General features: G+C 40.9%; 2 protein-coding genes across 3 annotated transcripts; one reads left to right on the forward strand and one right to left on the reverse strand.

Annotated features, from left to right (window-relative positions):
• Nucleotides 1-1515: 1515 nt before the first annotated feature.
• On the forward strand, nucleotides 1516-6897 carry LOC116209287 (3-phosphoshikimate 1-carboxyvinyltransferase 2). 2 transcript variants are annotated; one of them, XM_031542882.1, is made up of 9 exons: nucleotides 1516-2074; nucleotides 2680-2924; nucleotides 3365-3518; nucleotides 3997-4211; nucleotides 4299-4416; nucleotides 4883-5093; nucleotides 5676-5737; nucleotides 5979-6208; nucleotides 6542-6897. In XM_031542882.1, exons 1-8 carry the CDS (start codon nucleotides 1730-1732, stop codon nucleotides 6195-6197), a joined length of 1569 nt encoding a protein of 522 aa, XP_031398742.1. In that variant the 5' UTR covers nucleotides 1516-1729; the 3' UTR covers nucleotides 6198-6208; nucleotides 6542-6897. The 2 variants fall into 2 exon arrangements, with proteins under 2 accessions (XP_031398742.1, XP_031398741.1); XM_031542881.1 differs by lacking the exon at nucleotides 6542-6897 and having other exon boundaries at nucleotides 5979-6442.
• Nucleotides 6898-11685: 4788 nt separating this feature from the next.
• LOC116209086 lies at nucleotides 11686-12765 on the reverse strand. The gene has a single exon (XM_031542644.1). The coding sequence runs from the start codon at nucleotides 12763-12765 to the stop codon at nucleotides 11686-11688; it is 1080 nt and encodes a 359-aa protein (XP_031398504.1).
• Between the last annotated feature and the right edge of the window lie 259 nt (nucleotides 12766-13024).

Genomic DNA, 13024 nt, shown 5'->3' on the forward strand with positions numbered 1-13024 from the left:
TATATAAAAAAATTCATATATCCATATATTAATTACAATTATTGAGCAATTTTTTTTGAAAGAATCTTAAAAAGTAATTAATATATATTTATAATGTGGGCTAATTAGAAATGATTCATTAAAGTTGATATAGCTAAAAAAATATGGCGAGATCTGTTTAATTGCAATTGCAAGGACACTCATTGTGGATATAGAGCGTGCATGTCGCATTTTTTGACTAATATATTTTAAAAGGAAAAGCACTTTGCCTCATGACTTTTAGCCTTAGGAAAAGTTTGCCCTCAACCTTTAAAAATTGCAGGATGCCCCTGAGTTTATGAAAAAATAAGCACTTTGCCTCTTTCGGTCATTTTTCTTGCAAAAACGAGTCATGTGTGTGATATGTGACTTCTTTCAGAGGCAAATACCTCATTTCACAAATAAAAATCATAAAAAAATTAAAAAATGAAAAAACAAGAAAACATATCGGAGAAGGAGGGTGAGGGACCCCTCTCCGTTTGTCTCAAATCGAGGATAAGGAGGTTGTTGACTGTGCTAAATAAGATATTCTTTATTCTTTATAATTTTTATTTTGTGGAATGTCGCATTTGCCCCTTAAAGTAAGCCTACTCCAAGATGAGTGCTCTCCTACTCTGACTTCCTTGGAGCCTTTGGTAGCATAGTTGAGACAACGAGAATGGACAGGGAAAGCTTAAACCCAATTCCTACTGTGATGAATATAAGTGTAATTGAAATTCCTGGAGAGTTATACATTCGTATATTGATAAGATATTCACTATTTCTTGAAGCTTGATCTCTCCTGGATGAACCATATAGCCAAGAGAAACCATTGAAGTCACATGTCACGCACATATCTCCTTTTTGCAGGAAATAGGACCAAAGGGGGCAAAGTGTTAATTTTTTCATAAGCTTGGAGGGCATAGTGTAAATTTTTAAAGATGGAGGGCAAACCTCCTAAGACTAAAGGACAAGAGCAAAGTGCTTTTTTTTTTTTTTATCATAAATTTGGAGGATATGGTGCAAATTTTTAAAGATTAGGGGTAAGCCTTTTCTCAGACTAAAAGTAAGGGGCGAAGTGTTTTTATCTCTATAATTGGCTTAAAAGAGGTGTCAAATTGTGGAGAGCACAGTCCCTTCCCTCCTCTTGTCCTTACCAAACCTGAAGAGCATCACCAACTACCTCCCCATTGAGCCCGATTATTTTGAGAGTTGAAATTACTTTGATTTTAACTTTAACTTTAACTCAATAAACTATACAGTAAAAATATATATTTTTCAAATTAGAAATTTTAACTTTAACTTTAACTCAACACACTACACAATTATTTGACTTTTTTCATAATCAAAATTAAAATTACTTTAACTCTGAAATCAAACGCACCATTAATTTTTCATACCAAACAATACATGCCAAAGTCTACTTCACAATAATTTCATCAACTATTTTATTTTTATTTATTTATCTTCCCTAAAAGGCTAAAACCCTCGTGTCAATTGATCCCACATAGAAAGGGGAAGGGGTTGGTGAGAGCATATCGTGTTGGTGTGGGTAGGGAGTCAAACAATCAAGTCCTCCTCCTCCTCCACCTACACCCGCCACCAACTCCACCTCGTCTTCTCACCTCTCCTACCTTCCCAGCAACCAAACCCCTTCGCCCCCATCGTTGTAAGAGAGGCAAGACGAAGAGAGGAAACCCACTGAGGAAATTCCTCTTCTGAAGCAGAAGAAATGGCCCAAGTGATCAGAATCCCAGGTGGGTCTCCCGCCGCCCAGGTTTCCGGCAATTCCGCTGTTTCCTCCTCCAGACCCACCACGAGATTCAACGCCCTCGGGTCATTCCCCGTGAGGTCACAGTTCCTGGGCTCGAAGCTCCTCAGCAATGTGTCTCTCAGGGCAGCAGTCAGTGCCAGTCCCCTACCTCTCAGGGTCTCCGCATCGGTGGCCACCGCAGAGAAGCCGTCGAAGGTGCCAGAGATTGTGCTGGAACCCATTAAGGAGATCTCCGGCACCGTGAGGCTGCCCGGATCCAAGTCTCTCTCAAACCGGATTCTGCTCCTCGCTGCCCTGTCTGAGGTAACTCAAGAAATTGGGCTTCTCTGCTGAGTACAGCTTGTCCTTTTGGTTTTCTCTGCAATTGTTGTCATCTTTTGCTTGGGATTTTGCTGAAAGTTGTGATTTTTATGTCTTGTTTGTTATATTTGTTGAATAATAACTATAATTGGGATTAATTAATTGATTGTGTTAGCTAGCTGAGAAGTGAGAAGTTGTGTATCCATGGATCCTAGTCTGGTGTTTTAATTCTGCTATAGAAATTTTGGGGGTTTATTTCCTGCTGATGAAGCTGAATAGTACTCGGGTGTGCGATCCGAAAAGCTTTTAGGACTTGATTGTGCCTATTTTTGGTATATGAGATAGAAAGGAACTCACATTGCGCTGATGGTAAGTTCAGGACTTCCTATGTGATACTGAAAGCTTGACAGCTTTTGTTTGACATACAGTTTCCATTTTAAGTGCCTGACAGTTTGACTAGCTAAGGCTACATTGTTTACAGAGGCCAGGGTTGGATTAAATTAATTCTTATTATGCATTGAGCCGCTTTTAAAATTTGCTCTTCTTGCTCTCGTATTGTTACCCTGTCAATGGGTGTCTTTTAAGGCTCCTCTTGTTTCTACAACCAGGGAACGACTGTTGTAGACAACCTTTTGGATAGTGATGACATCCATTACATGCTTGGGGCATTGAGAACTCTCGGCCTAAAAGTTGAGGATGACAAGGCCCTTAGACAGGCAGTTGTTGAAGGGTGCAGTGGGCTCTTCCCGGTGGGTAGGGAGCCGAAAGATGAAGTTCAGCTCTTCCTTGGGAATGCTGGTACAGCAATGCGCCCACTTACAGCTGCTCTTGCTGCTGCTGGTGGAAACTCAAGGTCCGTTTACTCCATTGTAAACATGCACATTGAAGATATTGGATATATTTGGAACTATTTATAAATACGTAAAAAACAATTTCATCAAGAGCTTCATGGGAAATACTGTTCCTGGGAATGTCTCAAACATAATTTTTGGAAACAGGCGGGGGTGACTGGAACCGCAACTGTTGCCAATGCTGGCTTGTGGCTATCTGTGAAACTAGAGCTTCAGTTTTTTAGTTCATAACTTTGTTTCCCGAAGAACGTTTCTTAAGAGCACATGTTAGAGCAATATCTAAAAAAAAAAATTATGGGAACACTTATCTAGGAAAGAAAGAAGGTGCTTTTTGTTCTTCAATTTTGAAAGATGATTATTTAAGTTTAATTTCGAACACTTCATGTTCACCTCACTGCAACTCATATTCTGTTGTGTTTACTGATGTTCTGTTGTGTTTCAGTTATGTTCTTGATGGAGTTCCTCGAATGAGAGAGAGACCGATTGGAGATTTGGTGGATGCTCTTAAACAGCTTGGAGTGGATGCTGATTGTTTTCAAGGCACAAACTGTCCTCCTGTTCGAATAAACGGAAAAGGTGGCCTTCCAGGTGGGAAGGTGGGTCTTTCTTTTTATTACATGTAATGTTGTTTTGTTTTCAGAAGCCACAAATTTCTTGTTCTTTATGATCACTAGTACATGGTATGACTGTTAGAAGCTATAATCTCAACTGCACTTTGTTATGGGTTGACGAACATCTTTAATGAGAGCAACACCACCTTCACATTTCAAATAGTAACTGGAATAGACTGGTTAAAAAAAAAAAATGGAAGATAGGTTAATTAATGGTGCACTTGTATGTTGTTGGGAGTGTACCACCACATTCCTCATGAAATAATGCAATTTTTCAGCCTTTTCTTTCGTGTTACAACGTATATCATCCATTTGGTTTATAATTTTTTATTCAACTGTTTTGAATTGCTTCCAATTTCTCCATCTTTTGCAGCAAAATTTGTAATAAACCGTTGGTTTAGCTTTTTAGGAATTTAGCATCGGTGGGGATGTGATCTTGACAATATCTTGTATGTATGTTCAGGTGAAATTATCTGGATCTATCAGCAGTCAGTACTTGACTGCTCTGCTGATGGCAGCTCCTTTATCTCTTGGAGTAGTGGAAATCGAGATCATTGATAAACTCATATCGGTTCCTTACGTGGAGATGACCTTGAAGTTGATGGAGCGGTTTGGAGTTTTTGTGGAGCATAATGAGAGTTGGGATCGGTTCTTGATCCGAGGAGGGCAAAAATACAAGTAGGCTTATACTTTGAGATTAATTTAGCATTTAGCTGATCGATTTCAGTTTTCCTTGCTTACTGGAAAATTATAAAAACTCTGCAGGACTCCTGGAAGTGCTTATGTTGAGGGTGATGCTTCAAGCGCAAGTTACTTCCTTGCTGGTGCTGCGGTCACTGGTGGGACTGTCACTGTTGAAGGTTGTGGCTCAAACAGTTTACAGGTGAGCGAGTCAACTTAACATGTTTGATTCCACTGTGTTATTAGAGGATTAAATTGATTAGTTCGTAGACTCACTGTGATGCCTTAGATTGGACTATCTGGGCCCACGTGTAACACGGTGTAGTCACCTCCAATGTAACACGGTGTAGTCACCTCCAAGGATTTTATGTAGAGGCCTAGATTGAATTAGATATATAACAAGTCTGCAGGATGTTAAAGGGCTGACTGTGCTCAATAGGTAACATGTCTAAGATCTAAAACAATGCGGTGCAGTTGTAAGAGGATATACAAAGAATGAAAAGTATGCTTGAAGTATAAGGGGGTGAAAGAAACAAAAATCAACTATGATTTGAAAATCAGTAGGTTGTGAAGTTGTAAAAGGACGTATAGGTATGCTTAATAGAAGTATATTTGTTACAGGCAGTGAAACTCATTGGTTTTTTGTGGTTCTTGGTGAATAAATGAAGGGAGATGTGAAGTTTGCTGAAGTTCTCGAGAAGATGGGGGCCAAGGTGACCTGGACAGAGAACAGTGTCACAGTGACTGGACCACCACGAGACTCTTTCAGGAGAAAACACCTGAGAGCCATTGATGTAAACATGAATAAGATGCCTGACGTTGCCATGACTCTTGCTGTGGTTGCACTCTTCGCCGATGGTCCCACTGCCATCAGAGATGGTCTCTTTCTATCTCTCTCTCTCTCACACACACATACACAGAATACAGATTAACGGCTTGAACTTGGAAAATATTGGCTAGGACGTTATCAGTTTTTATAAAAATTTAATATCTGATCCTTTCTGCCTCCTCATAGAAAAGAATAAGTATATTTGTGGGCTTTTATTGTAAAGTGCTCCGACTTATGAAAAAAACATGAAGGGCTCCAAAATTGAAATGGAACGTATAATTATCTTATTTTGTTTCGAGAAAGGTAAAAAGAAATATGTTTCCTGGGGAAGTTTTCATGTTCCACCATTTTTGAGGTTCTGTATATGTTTATATATATTAGTACCTTTGAATGCTGTGTTCTCAATTCTTATGATGGACCCAACGTCAGAAAATGGGCTTTTGCTTGTACCTGTTATTTGAAAGCGGAACCTGCTTTCCGATTTCCTATGGAGATACAGCTGATGTTTCAAATTTGTGGATAATTGTCCTGCTTCTTGTTTGCCTTCGAAAAGCATTCCAAAACTGAACTCTCATTTGATTTCCCTTATCTGATTCTAATACACTAACTTTTTCGGTTGTGTTATGATTTAGTGGCGAGTTGGAGGGTGAAAGAGACTGAACGTATGATCGCCATTTGCACGGAGCTCAAAAAGGTATGGAACTGTTTGAGAAAAATTCCCGATTTTCATTTCCTTTCTTTTATGCCAATTGTGGAGATACGGAATACAAACATCCTAGGATGTGTGATCCAACGCTACTTTTTTCCTTGTTTTCCTTGTTCTTTAACGTGGACAAAACTATGAAACCAAAATAACCTCTTGATTTTCAGAACTCTATTTGCTGTTGAAATGTGCTATTATCCTCACCTTTTTCTTTTTCCTCTGAATATTTCAGCTGGGAGCGACAGTTGAGGAAGGACCTGACTACTGCATCATAACTCCTCCAGAGAGACTGAACGTCGCAGCTATAGACACTTACGATGATCATCGGATGGCCATGACTTTCTCACTTGCGGCCTGTGCCGAAGTGCCGGTCACCATCAAGGACCCGAGTTGCACTCGGAAAACCTTCCCCAACTACTTTGAAGTTCTCGAGAGCGTGACAAAGCATTAAGTTGAAGCCAAGTATGTCATCTATGTATACTAATTGTATGTTCTCGTGTTGTCCTTTTTTTTTTTGGCCATATTTTCCTGTTTTCCTTGGAACTGTTGATTTTGTTTTCTTTTTTTTTGTTCGCTATTTTTTATCGAGCCTATATTCTTTGGTCCCAAAAATATGAAGGCAGTTATTTATCATGTTAGCTGGATAGTGCAAGCCCTGCTTATGAAATTAATTCAAGTTCTTATGTTTTCTGAGTATTGGTTTTTTTTTTCTTTTTTCTTTCCCTTTTCGTTTTGTTTTTTTTTTTGGGAATCCCAACTTACTCCCAGAATACTTTGCATCCCGTTACTATACAGGAGAAGAAAAAGGTGCTCCCTTGTTTCCTCCTGCCCACAAAACTCACAAGCCTTATCAGGTATAAAAATGCCCCATGAATTAAGCCTACATTATGTACTTAGTCAATCCAAAACATATAACTAGGTTATGAAGGAGCATCTTCGAATGCTCCCTGAAAACCAAACAGCCTTATGCTATATCACTGGAGTCCCAGCAAGATCACTGGAGTCCCAGCAAGCCTTAAGCCTTGCCCAAGCACTTGCTAGGTTTGGTAGGCCGAATAAGAGACCGGATGGGATTTCTAAAATCCTAATCCTGATAGGCGGCGTTGTTGCCCCATATGAAAGTATGCCAATCAAGAACCCAACTTGATGCATTCGGTGAGAATATCCAATGCATACTTCCTCTTGCTCAAGAATAAGTCAAAGTCAGTGCGATTGACTTCAAAGCCGAGAAAATACGATCAAGGACCAATGTCCTTAATATGAAAGCACTGATGAAGATAGTTATTGAACTTAGCACGTTGCTCAGGCTTGTTGCCCACGAGAATCATATCGTCGACAAAGACTAGAACACCAAGAAAATGCCATCTTTTGAAAAAAGGGAATAGGGAATGGTCCGCTTACGATTGTTGAAAACCATAATGAAGTAGAGCAGTGGCAAATTTGGAGTACCGATTACGAGAGGCCTGATGAAGGGCATCCAAAGGCTTCCATGAGCAGCAAACTTAATGAGTTTGAGAAGAGCGGAAGCCCAGTGTAGGAGACATGTATTAACATGTAGATCTCCATGAAAAAAAGCATCATTAACATCGAGTTGGTGCATCTCCCAGCCTCATGCAACTGCTACTGTTAATAAGACACGATCAGTAACAAGCTTGGCGACATGAGCATGTCTCATGAAAGTCTATTCCTTCACATATGAGTATAAGTGAGAAAATGCCCGATAGGGTGGGACTTACTTGAGGATTTTGACGGAGTGGATATGACCCGTCAAATAATATCGCAATGCACAAATTGGAAAGAAAATTGGGCTTTATTTATGCTGACTGGAAATTTAGAATGCATCTACTTAGTACGGCAGCAAATATCACAAATATCCTCTATTAACCGAGTCTTCCACACACACAGAGAGTGGTACCCTTAAGTCTTGATCTGCCGATTTGGAAAGACTAGTCATCAATGCCAACTATGGTTTACCCCCTGTCTTGAAGTACGTGAATTGATGGTGCCAGTCGACGCAGGCACTTGATCTGCTCGAAGTATTTCGAACAAATTAAATACTTGGAAATAGTGCTCAATCTCCATTTGATTATGTCGGGATATGATACGAGATTATAGCTACGAGGATTGTTATGGCGACCAAATGGAGCTAACGCATATATATAGTGAAACTACAGCCAATTTTTGGCTGTCTGTTTGCTTTTGTTTTTTCTTTTCTGGATCAGTTTTATTGCTATTAAACCAATAAAAGAATTATACAAATTTAGCAATTACAATTCATTATCTTCAAACAACTAGTATTGCACGTGCCTTATTTACGATTATACTATTATCAAGATAGGATATATGTCACATGAAATTAGTACATTCTATTTACAACCGTGATCCGAATGCTATAAGTTGAACAAGGATAACTGGTAAGTAAGTTGATCAAAATAATCTAAAGTACACGTATTAAAAGTTAATTCAGCAACACCATGATTTGAATAGATAATGACCTTTTCAAAACACACCAACAGAACAAAAGGAAGTTATAGACCAAAATTGATATCAAAGAGAATAGCGCGAAAGAGGAGGAGGTTTAAATATTTGATTTTTTTCATAGGGCACAGATGAAAAGAGACCGTGTATTTGAAACACATCAATTGCTCTTGGGCAATAATTGTAAAAAATATCTAACCAAGAAAACAATGAAGTTTGGGTATCTCTCCAATTTGGAGGAAGTTTAGCTCAAATTGTGTTGGAATTTTATTGGGCTTGAATAGACTCAAGGACCCACTTTTGTGAGGGTTAATTTCAGTAAAAGAGGTGAGCAAAGAGTGGAGTAGTGAGTGACAAGAATCAACAGAGAAGCAGCGGCAGAACAGAGAACAAAGAAGCAACATAACAGATTTTTCTATGCGACCACAGCTAGATCAAGCCTCGATCAGGAAGTCAAACGAACTCCGATTGGGACGAAACTTTGGCAGCAACTTCACCACACGATGGGGCAAGGTTCTGAATGGTCATAATTCTTATTCGAACTCTCTAGGTGCTGTTATGGCTGGTTTGTAAACCACAATTATGGATGAGGAATTTAAAGTTTGAGTGATCCAAGAGCTTGTTATCTTGAGTTTGGTGGATCCAAGGGTATGTCCTTGATGAAAAACATTGTGTAATCTGTATTGATAGTGGATTGTTGATTCGGAGTTGGTCTCGTGGTTTTTCCCCACATCGGGGTTTTCCAGGTAAAAATTCTCTGTGTTTTTTCTTCTCTATTGCTTGTTGGTTAATTTGATTGTTTCCTATCTCGATTACACTAGTGGGGGAGGAAGACTAATCGTTGCGTTGTTATTTGGCCGAACACACCCTTCCTAACAAGAGTTATCAGAGCCTTGAATTAGAGAAGTCTGCGATTTTCGGTGTTTTCTAGATGGAGGAGTCTACGGGATTTATGCTCAAGTTGAATGTAACCAAATACTCTATGGATGTCTCGGATGAAGTATCTTCTATTTTGCAAGGACTTGTATGATCCCATTGAAGGGGATTCGGTGAAACCAAAAGATAAGAATGACAAGGCTTGAGAATGCGCAAATCGTAAGACTTCTAGTTTGATTCGGCAGTTGGTAAACAATAGTATTTATCACCATGTTGCTCATGAGACAAATGCGAAAGCTTTTATGGATAAGTTGGCAAATCTCTACGCGAGTAAGACACGGCAAAATAGGCCTTTCTCGTGAAGAAGCTTTTTCATCTCCGTTATCGGGATGAAGGTGATATGACTGTGCACACGAGTGATCTCCAGGATATTGTTAACCAATTGACGAACTTGGAGATAATACTACTCGATGAGCTGCATGCTTGTCTACTTTTAGGAACTCTACCGAATAACTGGGACACACTTGTGGTTGCATTGAGTAATTATGCACCAAATGGGAAGCTACCGTTGGCCACAGTGATAGATAGTTTATTTAATGAGGAGACTAGAAGGAAAGACTCTAAAATTTCCATTCGGTCTGAAACTTTGGTTACTGAACAACGGGGGAGAAGTCAAAGTAGAAATTCCTCTTCCAAGCATGATAACTCACGTGACAAATCGAGGGGTAGATCAAAGTCGAAGACAGGGAAATGAGTCACTTGCTATCATTGTGGCAAAGTGGGACACAATAAAAGGGAGTGTGGAGTTCTGAAAAGGAATCGGAATGGTAACGGTGAGAGTAAGAAGGAAGACAGAAGTGACTTCTGATGGAGAGACCTATATTGTTTGTGATGAAGCCTATGTGAATCTCACGTGTCAAGACTCTTCTTGGATTGCAGATACATGTGTCTCATTTCATATCACTCCTCATTGAGATTTCTTCTCATCTTACACTACCGGGGACTATGGTTATGTGAGAATGAGAAATGGACAGTCATGTAAGAATGTCGGTATTGGTGATGTCTGTATAGAGACCGAGCTTGGCTGCAAGTTGTTTCTGAAGAAGGTGAGGCATGTTCCAGAAACTCGCCTTAATCTAATCTCGACGGGTCAACTTGATAATGAAGGCTACAGTAACAAATTTAGTAGTGGAAGATGAAAACTTTCCAAGAGTTCGTTGATGTAGCATGAGATCAGAAGACCGACACTTTCTACAAGCTGCGTGTCAGGCACAACTGCAGTCAGGTTAATGCTGCTGAAGATTATCCTACCGAGCTATGGTGCAAGAGACTCGGGCATGTCAACAAGAAATGTATCCACATTCCTGCTAGAAAGCAATCTTTGCCCGTCAAAGATATGCACTTGAGCACTTGTGATCATTGTTTAGCTGGTAAGCAGATGAGAGTTTCTTTTGTTAGAAGTTATCCCTCTATATGCAATCATGTACTTGATCTTGTTTATATTGATGTTTGTTTCATGTTGGATAGATCTCTTGGTGGTGTTCTCTATTTTGTGACATTTATAGATGATCACTCTAGGAACGTTCGGGATTATCCTATGAGAACTAAATATTAGGTTATTGAGATTTTCAAGAATTTCCATGTAGCAGTGGAAAGAGAAACGGGCATGGAGCTTAAATGTGTCAGAGCTGATAATGGTGTTGAGTACAAGGGTCCTTTCAAGAACTACTGCAGGACTTATGGGATCAAATTTGAGTAAACGGTACCGAAACGCTACAGCAGAATGGGCTTGTAGAGAGGATGAACCGCACAATTGTTGAGAGGGTTCATTGTATACTTTCTCAAACGAAACTGTCTAAGTCTTTTTGGAGCGATGGACATCGATTAATCTTATTAATCTTACACTGTCAGTTACACTTGATGGAGATGTACCCTAGTAGGTATGGACCGACAAGAGGAAGTATTGTATAAGCATCACAGGGTCGACTAGGACGTCGCATGTTCAAGTAAGTCCTCGTGTCGAGGACTGCCCACTCCTGCCAATGCGAGCGACTCTGGGACAACAACCATGCTATTCGTGGACCCTAAGGACCCAGTGATCTCAGCTCCATCAACGTGCCTAGGAGTTCAGTGGGTATTTCCTTCTTCCCTTGGTCCGGGTCAGGGTCGAGAGCCATCAGTGTTTCTTCCTCAACTGCTGGACTGGTTCGCATCTCCTCCTTCCTTTTCACACCTCTTCCAAGGTTCGCCTTCTGGCCTTGTGGCCACAAATCCAGTCCGAGTCTCCACTCAACTCACTTATGTTTCTACGCCCTGCAAATTGGACCTAACCGGCCTTACAATCACAAATTGAGTCCTGGCACCCTCCTTATCCGATACTCTTAATTCGACTGCTTTAAATGGCCTTGAGCCTTTCTATGCCCCTTAACTTGGAGACTGGACTGGCCCACTTCAATTGCACTCGCCTCGCCTTAAACCTCATCGGAGTCTCGCATAAGACATTCATGTTATTTGCTTTCCTTGTGACACCGTACTCAATTCGCTCCTCAGTTTGAGGAAGCTTCCCCGCTAAGACATCAGGAGGATTATCCTCCTCTTCGAGATCCTTCCCATCCGTGCAACTTCATATTTGGCACCTCCTTTCCAAACCCAGGCCCTTTGTATTTTTGGACATTCCTTGATTTGCTCGTCCTTCCTTGTACGATCATCCTCGACCCAAACTCGATGGAGCCATCCTTGCTTGTTGGCGGTCCGGCCGTCTCTTTGCCCTTCTCCATCACCGGATAACCTTGTACTGCATCTTGGTCAGCATGCTTCGACACTAGTGAGTCACCCCCATGTGTTACCCCAGCCTCCTTATTCTCTTCCCGAGCATTAGCCTCCGAGCTCGCACTCTGTTCATCTGCACATCCTTCACGCTGATGACCCACTCTCCCGCACTTGAAACATATCAAGTTGACACCCTTGTATTCCACCCGATAAACTGCACCTAGTAACTCCACCGAGGGTCTTAACGGTTCTTCAAGATTGACTTCGACACAAGCCCTTACAAAATTGACTCTCGCCAAGTTTACCGTGTTCTGACCAATTCGAATTGGTCTCCCTAATGCATACCCCGTTCGCCGCAATAGAATCTCATTTTGATATTCCATAGGGAGATTGGGAATTCGCACCCACATCGCAACACGATCAATTTTCGCCTCTAGCGGTAAAAAATCTGGCACCCATTCCCGAACCGTCAAGTAGTGACCTAATACCGTCCACGGCCCCCTGTAAAGCGCAAAATCCCTATCTTCGTGAGTTTTAACAATGAAAAAATCATTGGGTAAGTCCGTGAGAGTTAACTCTCCTTTTGGCTGCCAAAGCCTCTGCAGCCGGTTCTTGAGGACCCAATAACTTACTCTCCTCCCCAATACCTTCACAATCAAGGAGCTCCTCCAGTTTGCACGAAACTGTTCCAGTTCAGCTTTGGTTACCAATATGATCGGACAGAGCTGATTTGAGAAATCAACCATCGCGATATCATCAACCTTCATTGTTGCTTGACCCTTTCGGTATTTCGGCAAGCGAGGAGCAACCCTTCTCACACGTCCCTTCCCTAGCAAGGCCTCCCGATAATCCACAGCCTCCTTTTCCCCTTCCTCTCCATTGCCGTCCTCTTCCATATCTTGTTCCTTCTCCTCTTCACCATTTGTCCTGATCCTTTTCACACTCCGACAGGTTGATCTCTCTCTTTCTTCGATTTGCCCCCATTAGTCCCTTGGGCCTCTCCAGCGTCACTCTCGTCCATGCTCACGCTTGAGGATTAATTGAAAATGCTTTCTGTGAATGTTACCCTCTCCGTGAACGTGATTTTTTACCTGTAGCATCGCGCGAGTTTTAATACCTAGTTATGACTCCTGAAAATTTTGGTATGAACTGGAA

The sequence above is a fragment of the Punica granatum genome, chromosome 5 (assembly GCF_007655135.1).
Source record: "Punica granatum isolate Tunisia-2019 chromosome 5, ASM765513v2, whole genome shotgun sequence".
NCBI lineage: Eukaryota > Viridiplantae > Streptophyta > Magnoliopsida > Myrtales > Lythraceae > Punica > Punica granatum.